Below are 14,029 nucleotides of genomic sequence, written 5' to 3' on the forward strand. Positions count from 1 at the left end.
TAAGGGTTTTGACTCCCATTTAGTGGCCATTCTGTCCAAAGATGTTAACTTTTAGCTTGCACTATTTGCTGGCTTCTTGGAAACACAATTAGTCTGACTAATGACCTGGAGCGCAATCAGTTCGAACATGAAATCATATAGAAAGAAAACGTCAACTTGCTGCTCAGGTATCTTTTTAAGGACTAATCAACGGAAAAAAATTCTAACCTTAGTCCCGTCTGAGTCCAGCCAGCCAGACTACTTTTTGATGGGAGACTTCCCAAACCAAATAAATGCTGCACATATATTCACAGACATGCAATCTTCTTGTTGCTAAGATATTTGCTGATTATTTCTTTCAATCATATCTAGCTACTGCATCTGCAAATTTCTGATGCATCAGCAGATGTGAGGAGGCCCATGCTAGAGTAGAAACATAACTTCCGGGATTGCATGGCGATTTTTTGCCATGCAATTGAATACACACTTTCCATAATATCCAAACCTCCTTCCTTGCATCCCATTCTATGGAAGATGTGTGTCTTCGTAAACTCTTAGGCTACATTCAGTCTCTGGCGTAACACAGTAGGATTGCAACAGATTGTAGGATCATTGATGGTTGAATCCAAATGCACTGACGTCCAAGCATAACTCATATGTGATATTGTAGTTTCGCTTTTTGTGTTTTTAAAATAACACATTTATTTTAACAAAGTCATTTGTTTCATAAATTATGAGGAAAGAAATTTCAGTTGATGGGATCCTACAGCAGATAGCTCAGAGTCAGACAGGTGAAGATACGCACTGTGAATTTCCTTTTTAAAATGATATATATATTTTATTATACAGTGTTACTGATAACCGCCGGGTTTTCAGAATATCATCCACCGGTGGGAAAATACCCACACGGTAAGAACACTAATGTTGAGAATTAACAGGGTTATAAAGCTCACAGGATGCTGGCAAGCTGATGTGAGGTTGAGGAAATGTTTCACATTAGTTTATAGAGCGGTGATGACCCTCTAGCCGCGCTGTTATATTTCAACTACGTCAAAGCAATGCAGTTATTGAAAGTGCATCAACACCCCTCTAGGCAATCAGAATTTAGTGTTCACCCAGTCAATGGTTGGAATGTAAATATTCATAATGGATGATATAGCCATTGCAATATATTTTGGGGGTCGGTAAATCAGAGTTTGTACGATAGTGGTGTAAAATATGTCCTGACCAGCAAGGGTAAAAGTTGTTACGTTCTAGAAGGTCAAGAGAGGCGGTCAATCTTAAACTCTGTATTAGGCTAGACCGACAGGTGATGATGGAAGAGTAAACCTTATTCTGTGCTTTATCAGCACAGATTGCTCTAACCCTAGGAATGCTTTTCTTTTTTGGCCTCCATTTAAAGACTTGTCTAAAGATGCCCGGCCTTTCAGCATGCTGATAGCTCATCTAGGGACTGACCTTTTGCCCTCACTGTCATCCCTACTGGAAGTGTTCAGCTTTGGTTTAGGATTTTGGGATCCTGTTTGCAAAAACTGTAAAAAAAAAAAAAAAAAAAAATGCATAATGAAGAGCGGGCAAGGAAAGTATTTCTCTTGAAGTAATAATTCAGCCTAAAACACTTTCACATTGTTAAAAACTTCAATTAGTGATGTACAACGGTCCTAATTCACCGTTTTATTTCACCTTGGAGTGGCTAAGCTAAATTTCTCTAGAGGACACCACATCAAGCTAAGACATTGCTGCAGTAGTTATAATGGGGTTTAATAGGAGAGTATGTCTTAAAATCACTGGAGCATCAAACATTAGTATAAGATATTAATTTCATTCCAATATCACAAAAACCCAAGGGTGTCTCAATCACTGCTTATGAGAAATCCATAATTTAGTAAGAAGACACACATTTTTTTGCAGGCCCATTAGCCCTGTAAATCAAGAATTCACTTTGGCCTTGCAGGCTCGGGGCTTGGACTTCATAATGTTGTTGAAGTACGGCCTTGTTCGAGGAGGAATGGGCCTGCCGGTCAGTGTTTCCCAAGCTGATTGGTCTGTTCTGGCAGCCGGGTGCCCAGACATGGCCGAGGCATTTGGGACTTGCAGTTTTTCGCCTGAAAGCAAGGCGTAGTGGAACAGCACTGAAAGAACTGCAGTTGGGTGTTAATATGCACTTCTAGCTAAGCTAGTGTTAGTGTTGCCAGGCTAGCTCTCCCAGCCGAGTCACAAGCTGTTTAATATTCTGGCCGTTTGATCACCCATGTGGCTTGTGTAGAATATCATACTGCCCAATGTCTAGCTAACTTTAATACTTTAAACACAACTTTAACTTCAATCCTGCTATATATATATATATATTGTTATTATTATATATTTGATTCATTAATAAATGTGACCTCCTGATGTTGAGAGCAGGTATTGAAAGTCCTTCTGGTTCAAGTAGGAAGATAAATGCTGACCGTGGGAAGCGACACGACATCCAGTGACAAATTATAAATAACGATAAAGGACAAATCTGAAAATAGCCCCTGGGGTGCGTCGTCAACAATAGAGGTTTTATAATGATGTCAAAGTGTTTTGGGCTGGTTCATTATTTAAGGGTATGCCATTATTTTACTTGCTTGGGTCGTGCTAACACTGTCATTAATTTAGTCACACAATTTTGAGGCAAAAAAGTTTGAATCTTGTCATTCTTTGGTAGCTTGTCATCATGTCTCACTTTGTTATTATTATTAGGATGAATGAATAAATCATATTTAGCAATATCAAGTGTAGCAAATGGTAAACCACTTTGCTCATATACTATATGTTTTGAAAACATGTCCTGGTTCCATACTGTTTATACAACCTTGTGTGGTTTGTATAAGGTGATATATCCATTCTTGATCCATATATAAATAAACATGCATGGCCCTCGTGCGTCAGTGGGCCTGCTTCCAGTAACTCCATCCCAAATGTGATGGAGTACAGTGGGAAATCTAATGTGTGAGGGGGTTGAGTGGTTTTAGAATTATCATATAAATATCTATCGGTGCAAAGAAAGCCGCATGCTCTCTATCTCTCACTTTCACTTTTGCTCTCTCTCGCGCTCTGTCTCTGTCTTGCTCCCTCTCCGTCTCACTCTCTCTGTCTCTCACTTTTTCTCTGTCTCTGTCTTGCTACCTCTCTCTCTTGCTCCCTCTCTGTCTCACTCTCTCTCTCTCTCTCTCTCTCTCTCTCTCTCTCTCTCTCTCTCTCTCTCTCTCTCTCTCTCTCTCTCCCTCTCTTTCTTTCTCTGTCCCTCTATCACTCTCTCTCTCACTCTCTCTCCTCGTTGTTGATGAGGCTGCCAGAGCCCTACCATCAAATTATGCTCCTGTCATTTGCGTCAGTCCGCCCCGTGCTATTGCTATTGAGTGGGTGTGGGAGGAGGACAGAGTTTAAACTTGAAGAAGAAGAATGTGTGTGTTGTTTCGTTACCCATGGAAAAAAAAGATAAATGTGTTTCCCTGTGCGAGTCAGGCCAATTAGGGTTGACCACAATTGGTCCTCTCCGAGAGGTAATTGGACTCTTTTCATACACCTTTTCACATCTTGTAACCAACAGCGCAAAAAAAATCTTCGATCATTACGGAAAAAAAATAAACGTTCAATCAAACAGAGCGGTGGTTAAAATAAAAAAAGTGTCTCGTAAACAACTTATTCCTTTAATTAGTAGGGTGTTTAAACTACATCACAACCTGAAAAAATTGACGAAACAGGAAAAGGGAAAAACAACAGTCACAAATAACATTGGAAATTCACCTCACAAAACAACACCAAGTAACGTTATTTATATTACTAGCTGAAGGTCAAAGTCATGAGGGCGAAATATGTGTTAGATGTACAAGAATTCTCTGCAGCTCACCTCTGCAGAGAATTACAGCAATCTGGTCACCTCCGCCATAGACGCTGCCAGAACCACAACACCGCCTGTAACAGACTCCCCTCCCGCTCCGCCCAAATCACCTATAAGTGAGCTGGGGCAAAAAAAATAATAGGAAAAGGAGCAATAAGAGCTGTACCGGGGGGAAATCTACATACAGAGGGAGGCCTTTGAGATAAAAGGAATGCCCTTCTGTTTAAAGTGTTGGGTTGAGTTTCAAACCATGTGAATTTGCAAGGGAACAGATATGTGTTTGACCTTGGTTCTTTGTCAAGCTGTCAAAGAATGTATGCCAGAAAGAGTGGCGATGTACATTCTTGAAAATCAAGATCTCCCTCTGGAGAAAGTGGCCATTCTTGCTGATAAGCTCTTGCTGACCGATAGACCACGTTCACAAGGTGGTTAAAAGTGGTTACCTTCACTCTTCCCTGGGCCCAACGATAAAATCAAACAGAAAGCTGATCCTATGCCTCACCTAGTTCATTGCTAAGGCAGTTCGAAGGGAATTTTTCAGTTCGAGGGCCTTTTTCAGTGTCCGACGTTGAAGAAAATGAGAGAGAGGGAACTTGTTGGTTTTACGAGTGTTTACCAGTGCAAGTTCATGCCTTGGCTCTATTGGAAGGATCTCCTAGACATGATTATTTCAAACAGTTTTGTGTCCTTGCATGATAGTGATTCTGTTAAGCAATAGGTGAACATAAGAGGTTATTAGGGAGTTACTTTAATGTGTTCCCAGCATGGCTGTTGCACGAGCCATGTCTAAGAAAATTGCTCTAGGTGCAAGGAGAGTGGATACAAATGCATTTTCAAATGATAAGTAATAATATAAAAAAGAGTTATGTAATTTGTATATCATTTTATATTAAAATTACGATTAATATAACCACGACGCCCTCCCTTTACCAAAAGGTGCCAGAGGAGGAGATTGATGAAAGAAAGGTGTTACTTTGTCAAAGGTGGTGCTTTAGGGCAAGACGGGCCACTAATGCCACTTCTGACAAGGATGACTGTCCTAGTGTAACTAAAATGGTCCTTACTGTCGCACTGTGACAAGAGATACTAGCTCTTGTCAGGATTGGTAAGACACTTCAGAGTATATTTCAAAGAGTCTTCTGGCCACAAGGTGTCCTGTTTGCCAGCAGACAGTACAGCCTAACCAAAGCTTGCCGCTTGCTCACTTGCAACCTATACCTGCGTTCTGTGAACCTTTCAGCATGGTTTTAGTGGATTGTGTTGGTAAACGTTTTAACCATCGTTTGTGGTGTCACTCATTTCAGGCCCTCCCACTGAAGCCCTCCCACTTAGGGGAATAATAATAGTTCCCAGTATTGTGAAGGGTTTTGTGCAATTCTTGACTTTTGGACTCGCTCAAACAGTTCCACCAGATCAGGACTCTTGCTGTATGTCAAAAGCCTTAAAGCAAGTGCTACAGCAGTTGGGCATCACTCATTGCCCCTGTGGTGAATGTCCCCCTGAGTCTCAAGGTGCTGTCGAGAGATCTAACCAGACTCTGAAGTATATTTTGTGAGCTTACTACCTTGAGTTTAAAAGGGATGGGGATGAAAAGGTCTCTCTCTTGCTATATGAGTCCGAGAGCTGGTTCAGGAATCTCTCGGTCTTTACCCCAAAAAACGTGTGTTTGGACATCATGCGAGAGGCCCTTTGAGTTTGCCTAGGGAACAAATGTTACAGACCGACACCTCCTCCTTTACACTGAACCTGTTGGAATATATTAGCATTTTTTAACACAGGCTACACTGTGCCTGTGAATGAGACAAACATGCGATGTGGGTGTTAAAGTCTTGGTTCTGCTCCTTGTTGAGGGGTCACCATTGTATGCTCGCTTCTCAGGCCCTTATACCATATAGAATCGGTGTGGTAATCTTGACCATCTTATCCCCTGAATCAACTGGATCACAAAAAGAAAATGAGGATGTGCCTTGTAGATTTTCTGAAGGCCAGTGCTGTCTTGCTCCTCTCCTCCATGTGATGGAGAAGTCAGCTGTTGTCTCTCCTTCATTCTTCGTACGTACATTCTGAAATGCCGGCCCGCCCTCATGCATCTTTCACACCTGAAAGAAGCGGAAAAGGCTGAGATCACATTTCTCATTGATTCGTATCGCACCCTGTTCTCTGAGAGCCAAACCTGCGAAATTGAGCAAGGCATTGATGTTGATGTCATGCCAATTAAACAAACTGCAGACCGCGTCAACCCAGTTTACCGTGGACTTCTGTGTGCTGAGGTTGAGTACATGTTAGCCCAGTTCAATTCTGTAGAGTCACTGTTTTTGGATGATAGACCAGACCGTTCTTTAACGTTTCTGTACGGGTTATGGTAGACTGAGTTCAGTAACAAAACTTGACAGGTATCCTCTGCCTCGGATGGATGAGTGCGTTGATGGAGCGGTGCTACTAAATTTTGTTAAGTACGCAGATACTGGCAGATAGACATAAAGACAGACAATCAGATATCATGGTGGCCAATTATAAAAAGACAGACAATCAGACAGCATGGCGGCCAATTATACATAAAGTACAGCTACATCAACATTAGGTGTGATGCCTGTGTGTGTTGGGCTTCCAGGCTAGCCGATCCTATAGTTTCATATAGCCCTTCCTGAGAATCAAAAGAAAGAGGATAGTTTTGACTCCAAACAGTGACCTAATAGCCGCCGCCGGGGCTGATGGTCAACACGGAAATGTCAGGGTCGGGCGTCAAATGAGACCAGCAAATCAGCCTCTGACATCAAGAGACAGCCGTCCCCTGGTCTCCAAGCTAACATCACCGCTGCATCAGAAGTGCTCTCAGGTGGCAGCCTGTCATCGTGAATGGAGACATAGAGCCATAACAAGCCTGTGGCTTTTACTTTTGGGGGTTTTGTGTGGGAAATGGTGTGTCTGGAATTCAAACAACATGTCCCAGGGGCCGGTCAACCTGCCATGTGGCGTTTGGGGAGGGGGAATGGGTTAGGGCACTAAGGTCTGTCCGACGATGGTGATATTTTGGGAGCTGTTGTCGACCAGGGACAATGTTGCATTGGCAAAAAAGGACCTCAAAGAAACGCATGCCAGTCAGATAAATAAATAAGAAATTGTAACAATTTCTCTTCCTGGTGTACACCACTTATCATTCTCTTTATTTGAGCATGAAATTGCAGTAGTCATTTGTTTCCCTTATCTGCGTCATTAATTATCACCATTATTTATCTAATTCAATATCAACATTTGAACAAGTCCTTTTCTTCCTTGAAAGGAGAAATGAAAAAAGTGTACTTCCACACTTTGATAAATAGCAGCGGAGATGATTGGGCATTCCAGAACAGCCACCCAACAACAGATAACAACAGAAGCAGTACTGTGTGTAAGCTTGCCTGGTTTACTTGTATCTGTCAAAAGCAGAGCCACACTCATTGTGTGGCTGCCATGTTAAGCCAGACAGTCACTATGCATGCTGTTGGCCTCGGTGAAGTGTAGTCATTAGCACTGCAGGCAAGATAGAGGGAATGAGCATTCAGTTGAGCTGAATTCATGTTTGCAAAAAGCAATGACTTATTGGCCTGTATTTCATTTACATGCAAACAAACAAACAAGAAGAGTGAACCATGAGAGGGAAGTCAACAACAAACATGACCCAGTATTTCATGGTAACAACCTGGGAGGAGGCGTCATGCTGTCGCTCTCTGCTCGGGAGTCCTGCAGTAAAGTAGTTCTGATGGATCCAATAAGACTCGATCCAGATCTCTCTCTGTGGGAGGTCAAATATAATAAGAGTGACCTTCAAAGCAAAGGCCGGAGTAAAAGTTACCCTATGGCCATGCTGATCTGCTTCTTAACTAAACGTGTGTGTGTGTGTGTGTGTGTGTGTGTGTGTGTGTGTGTGTGTGTGTGTGTGTGTGTGTGTGCGTGTGCGTGTGCGTGTGTGTGTGTGTGGCCGCCCAGGGCACAGAGGCGGATGAGCAGAAGCTGAGTAAGAGCGTGTCTCTGTTGGAGAGTCAACACTACCACCTGCTGTACTGTCTGGAGAAAACCACAGTGAGTACACGCCCACACCATTGTTCAGCTCATATCCCCTTCCCTTATGCCACACATGCTGCTCCACACGCATATGTGTGTGGAGCAGCATGTGAATCCATCCCTAAATGGGAATTATGCATTCAGACACAGTTTAGAGGATGAAACCCTAAAGATTTTTTATATTTTCAACAGCTGAAGAAAGTATGTATTTTGCATGAATTTAGAAATAAGAAGATGACACGATGGTGTGCCAGGGACTTTCCCGTGTTATCAAGTCACTGTGACAACTACTCTGCTTTGCATATGTAACGTTTGTCCTTCAAGCACACAACCTTGTCAGGACAAACGCAAAATAATGTTTTTTAAATTTCCGTGTCCAAAATAGACTTGAGTCCTCAACAGAGTGAGCTACAATATAGAGTCACACTATCGCACTCTGTTCAAGCCACTTAGATCATGTTTCTCTTTTGGGTTGCATTACAAGTATGAGATGATATTTGCACTCTGTGTGCTGTGGGCTTCAAAGTTTGAATTAGTGGACCATTCTGTCCCCTCTTATAACAGAAATGATCAGGGTTTATGTGTTTCTGGTGTCCTGGATATCCTTATATACTTGACTTATACAGATTTTTTTCATGCTTTAAAACAGTACATGGTTATCATTCTCCGCCATGTTTATAATCAGTTGTGCAAAAAACTTTTTTTGTGAGTTACTAGGGTGAGTACCAAGAGATGGTGTTTGGTACTCACCCCACACGTAGCGTTGCTTATTAGCAAGAGCTTGTGGCACATTAACCTGCTCTTGCTCTTTTCTTGTTTGTCGGTGGTTGCAATTTTTTGAACCTGTAGAAAAACACACCTGTTTTGTCTACTAGATGTGGATGCGAGCGGCATATTTTGCACCACGTTTCAGTGCGCTCATCATTCGTTTTGGGCCACAGAACATCTTGAATCCGCTTTTCGGAAAAAACGATTTTCTTCTGCTCCAGCTCCTATTGCCTTTTCTTTGCAGGTGGCCAAACACCAAAGTAGCTGTTCAATGTATTTCAATTTTTGGACATCTCCCAGAGCAGTCTATTCCATTAAGTGGTGACAAGATACACGTGTAGTTTTGTTTTGATGACCTGACGGTTAGTTATGCAAAGGCGTGTTAGTGACAAAAGTGACGTTACTCATCCCTGATTATGGGCGAGCATTCCTACTTGTGTACCATTTATGTGCACCCCTATTTATAATAATGTCGACTAGAAAATGCATTTCAAGGATTTGTCCCAGCGAAAAACCAAAAATAGTATTTCCCTCATTTCATATTCTTTCCTCGTCGAATTCTGCAGTTAGTGAATTGGGAACATTATACATCTACTGTTTGACTTTTTCCTTGCAACTTCTGAAAGGATGTGATATGTTTGCAGAGGTATTCTCTATGACTAGAGCTCTATAAGTACAAACTGATCCCAGGTCAGATGCTTCTGCTGTCTTCCGCACTGTCAGCTATGGGCAGTCCCAGATCAGATTTAGCTCCCGTTGTGATCCAGTGATCCAGACCACATCCCTAGGTGGTCGGACATAATGCCCTGTGTGGAGAAGCAGTCTGTGCACGATGTGGGCAAAGTAACTGGCTACTAACCCCACTAATCCTATTATACTTATGCACTTGCACGACAAAATGATCAATTACTTTGTTTGTTTCATATTCTCCTCTCTCTCTCTCTCTCTCTCTCTCTCTCTCTCTCTCTCTCTCTCTCTCTCTCTCTCTCTCTCTCTCTCTCTCTCTCAGTTATCTCACTCCAACAGTTCTGGATAGTTAAGGCCAAAAACATATTGAAATAAAACAAACACTTATTTAAATAGGATTTGGAGCAAACTGGTTTATAGTAATCGTGCACTCAATAATTGTCCCTAGGAGTCACATGTGAAAGGCTACGACCTGGAGGACATTCAGCATAAGCATGTTGACCTGGTTTCTCCGAAACAGCTCACATACGTCCTATAAGAGGGCTTCTTCTCTTGGTGACTGCATCTGGTCTGTCTCTACATCATCCTCATATATTCCCCCTCTCTCTCCCTCTCTCTTTCTTAACCTCTCTCCCCCCCCAGGCCCATGAGTTTGTGGATGAGCAGGCGTTCGAGCAGAACAACCTGGAGACGGCGCTGCAGAGCTACACCTCGCCAAGCCCCTCCCCTTCCTCCAGCCACGGAGAGTCCACCTCCACCTGCTGCGGCTGCAGGGCCCGGAGGAAGAACACCGCCCTCCCGGAGCCAGACCCGGGCCCCAGCCCAGGTTCCAAGCCACCCTACCACCACCACCACCCACAGCGGGGTCCCCTACAGGAGCTCAGTGCCATTCATATACAGTGTGTGGACCCCGCGTCACACAAGACCAGGTGGGACGTGTGGAACATCAGCCTGGCTCGGGGTTGCTTAACTGTTAACGTCGCTGTGACAAAGTGTTTTCCCCAAGTCACTATTCGAGATAGCTTTAACAGTACCAAACGTTGCCACTTGAGGGCACTGTTTTCATACCTGTTTATTTTTAATTTTTTACATTTTGAATTCAACTATTTATTAATTATTTTTTCGTTAAATATTTTTTCTTGACTTATATTGGATTACGATTATTTTTTCGTGTTTTTTACCTTGACTTATATTGGTTGTCTTTTACCTTTAATTCCATCCATCTATCCACTCATCCGTCTGTCTGTTCATCAAATCATCCGTCCTTTGCTTCATCTCTCCATCCGTCCTTCCATCCATCAATCCATCTATCCATCTGTCTGTATCCATCCCTCTATGCATCCATCCCTCCATATGTCCATCTGTCTGTCCATCCATCCCTCCCTCCGTCTTCCATCCCTCCCTCCCTCCTTCTGTCTGTCCGTCCCGTCCCTCCCTCTAGCCGCAGCAGTTTGAACCAGAAGGCCGAGGACGGCGGCCGGGTCAACTGCCGGCGGGGCCAGGTCACCACGGCGATCATCAGCCTCCAGACGCCCCCGGCTCTGACCCCGGAGGGAGACGGCCTCCACGGGGCCCCCCACCAGCGCCGGCCGCCCCCTCCTCCCATCCCCCCCCAGGCCCCACCCAGCATCCAAACCATGAGCAGCTCCCACATAGTGAAGGTCTCCGCCCTGTGACTCCCCCACTCGATCACTCTCCCCCAGGGGGAGGCAGAGACCAGGGGGGGTGGGGTTGAGGATGAAGCCCAAGATATCATTAGCATTGGCTCAACAGGGTCCCGTGTCTCTGTGTGCCGTCAGCCACCAGCAGGTCGCTGTGGCGGTGGAAGAGGAAGCGGCATAGAGGAAGAAAGTATTAGGGGTGTGAACTTGTCGTATTCTGTAAGCCACAGGTAGATGTAGAATGAATATCTGGATTTTTCCACTTTTTCTTCTTCAGTTGAAACGGGAGATCTTGAGAATTTGCCATTGCCGGTGCAATCATGGTATTCCTTTAAAATGTGACAGAGAGACACATGCTGTTGCATAAAATATGCTGAAGTAGAGGGAGTGGGCATAATACACTCTAGACTGTTTATTCCTTTGACGATGGATAGACACAAAGGATTGACTTCATATGTGTTGTTTTTTAATGTCTTCTTTGTCTCAACTCAACAACTTGAAAAAAAAATGCATAATGTAAGTGAGCATTTATTTTCAGTATCATATGCACAAATACGTAAACTGTATGAGTGTGCTTGTGTGTGTGTGTGTGTGTGTGTGTGTGTGTGTGTGTGTGTGTGTGTGTGGGTGTGGGTGTGGGTGTGTGGGTGTGGGTGTGTGTACGCACAACTTTTGTATGCGAGTGCAAACTAAACTTGACTTAACTAGACTTTTTAGAAGTATAGACTGCAGTAACAAAAACCAAACATAATAAGGCAACAGTCCACCTTTGAAATGACTGTGGAATAATAAGGATGACTTGTTCGTTAGTTGTCTTTTACGATAAGGAAGACAGGAGAGTTTGTGACCTTCCCTGGCTCACTGCAAGACAACTTTAAAGAGACTAATCTGTGAAGATTCAAGAAATGTGAAAACACAAACCATTTCATGAAGTACAATTATTAGTATTTGTTATAACTGCTTTTTGTCGTGTGCGGAGTAGTGAGTAGTTATGCCGTCTCGAATGGCCTTGTGTTTAAGGCCGTTAAAGTGAAATATGAATTTAATTTGTATTTCTTTCTTTCTTGTGTATTCAGTGATGTTGCATTTTGTTTTTCGTTCACTTTTTTGTCTTTTTTTGGATATGACAAAGCAACAAACATGGATTCAGTTTCCATGCAGTCCAATAAAAAATTAGCTTGTAACTTGTAACTAAAGAGAAAAGATGTGATTGTTTGACTGGTTACAGATTATCTGAATCACATCTGATTCTCTGTAGTGGTTTTCAAAGGTTGGGTTGTAACCCATTGGTGGACTAGATATTTCTTCAGAAGTATACGGAAATTTGTGCCACTTGCAGTATCTTTGAAATGGCACAATGGTATTTTTTATGGTTCCAGCCATCCAGACAGAAAACATCAGTTCACCATGAATACAGTGGAAGCATAATGAGTTCATTTTTGACCTGTGATGCAATTTTTTTACTTTTACATATTGAGTAAGCTATATATGAGATATGTTGATGATCTCAGTGTGTACTATATGGAACGTTTTGGAACCTCGGCCAGCAGTGGCTTGTCACAAATGATCTAGCTCCAGGAGTAGGTCATTTATTTCCTTCGGTTGATTTAGTCATTTGAGTTGTTTTCATGTTGTCTTACAGTGTGTTCATTTTAAAAATGTCAAAGTATTATTCCATCAGCTGCCGTTAAAGCTCAGAATGTTTTGTGGTCTATCAGTTATGTTTATCTAAGGGTGAATACATCCAAAGTGTTTTGCTAGATGCTTTCCCCTTTAAGGAATATGAGCGAGGAATATAACATTGAAAATGGTCTCTGAACCAAATAATTGAACGTTACATTCGATCATTTGAATTGAACGTTATAATGATGGGTGGGTTTTAGCCTAAAACCCACACATCATTTTAAAGTGGTCCAATCTAGAACCTTTAGGTTGTCGTAATCTATGGACTTAGTCTTTTTGAAATAGTGGTCCAATGGACTATGGGTACTCTCAATATTTATTTGTCTTATTTTGTTTATCAGAGTAATAATTATCTTTTGTAGGTTTTCCGAAAAATATACCATGTGATCTTTTGGGTAAGGCAGTTTTATTTTGTGCTTAAATTATATGCCGTAATTTTTTTCAAGCAATTTTTTCCAATCAATAAGCCAAACAAGTATTTAGTTGGAAGATTATTTTCTCTCACTATCATGGCTGAACAATAAATAGGCCATACCGTGTTTAATGCACTTCTCAAAAGTGCCCGTAAGGCTGGTCTTCTGGGGGTTGTATGATGGACAGTAAGTAAGGCTTATCTCAGTCCAGTGGATTTTAGAGGGTCACTGTTTTTAAAGTCTTGGCAATTGTGCTCTTGTTTGTTCCTTAGCTCTCTTTTGTTTCCTGGCTTCTCCGTCCGTCGTGCTGCTTATTTTCTATGTTTGTTGGTGTTGTTATCATTGGTTATCATTTAGATTTCACTCATGTCCCAACAACTATGATGTGATGAGAAATTAAAATGTGTCTCCAATTGATCTGCACGTCCTCTTTTCTATCTCCTAGGCAGGGTGGATACAGGGCCATTTCTGACCAACTGGGGCCCCTAACCCACATCCTACTTGGGGCGGGGGGCACCTCCTGCCCTGAAACACTCAACATATAAACCTCTTTCTCAATTTTCATAAATTCTCAACTGAATAAAAAGGCTTCTGATGAGTGACCATATTAAGTCTGCAGTTGAAAATTGGACTTAATTTAGACATATTATATTACAAGCAAATGTGTTTGCACAGTTTCACATAATTTGGTCATAACAAAAATGGTCAAAGAAATGGGCTAAACCTTCATCCCGCTCTAAAAAAAATTATATGGTCCACCTGGTTGATTGAAATGCTGGATAGATTATTAATGTTAATAGTATTTTGTGTAGGGCTCAGTTGTCTGCACAATCAATTGTTTTGGGATTTAGCTGATGACAATATTGGCTTTTGAACTTCTACTGTCCAGGGTTCAGTTGAGGTGAGGCAGAGGTGAGAGTTTTCCTGTG

The 14,029-nt window shown here is 42.3% G+C and overlaps 1 protein-coding gene across 1 annotated transcript in view; it reads left to right on the forward strand.

Moving 5' to 3' along the window:
- The window catches only part of LOC115557813 (potassium voltage-gated channel subfamily D member 3), a 58,931-nt gene extending 45,416 nt beyond the window's left edge, over positions 1–13,515 (forward strand). The window contains exons 5-7 of the mRNA XM_030375911.1: positions 7,814–7,906; positions 9,986–10,272; positions 10,785–13,515. Coding sequence (XP_030231771.1) covers positions 7,814–7,906; positions 9,986–10,272; positions 10,785–11,019 — 615 coding nt within the window. The 3' untranslated portion in view covers positions 11,020–13,515. The remainder of the gene's footprint in view (positions 1–7,813; positions 7,907–9,985; positions 10,273–10,784) is intronic.
- The last annotated feature ends 514 nt before the right edge of the window (positions 13,516–14,029 follow it).

This window comes from Gadus morhua, chromosome 13 (genome assembly GCF_902167405.1).
Source record: "Gadus morhua chromosome 13, gadMor3.0, whole genome shotgun sequence".
Lineage (NCBI taxonomy): Eukaryota > Metazoa > Chordata > Actinopteri > Gadiformes > Gadidae > Gadus > Gadus morhua.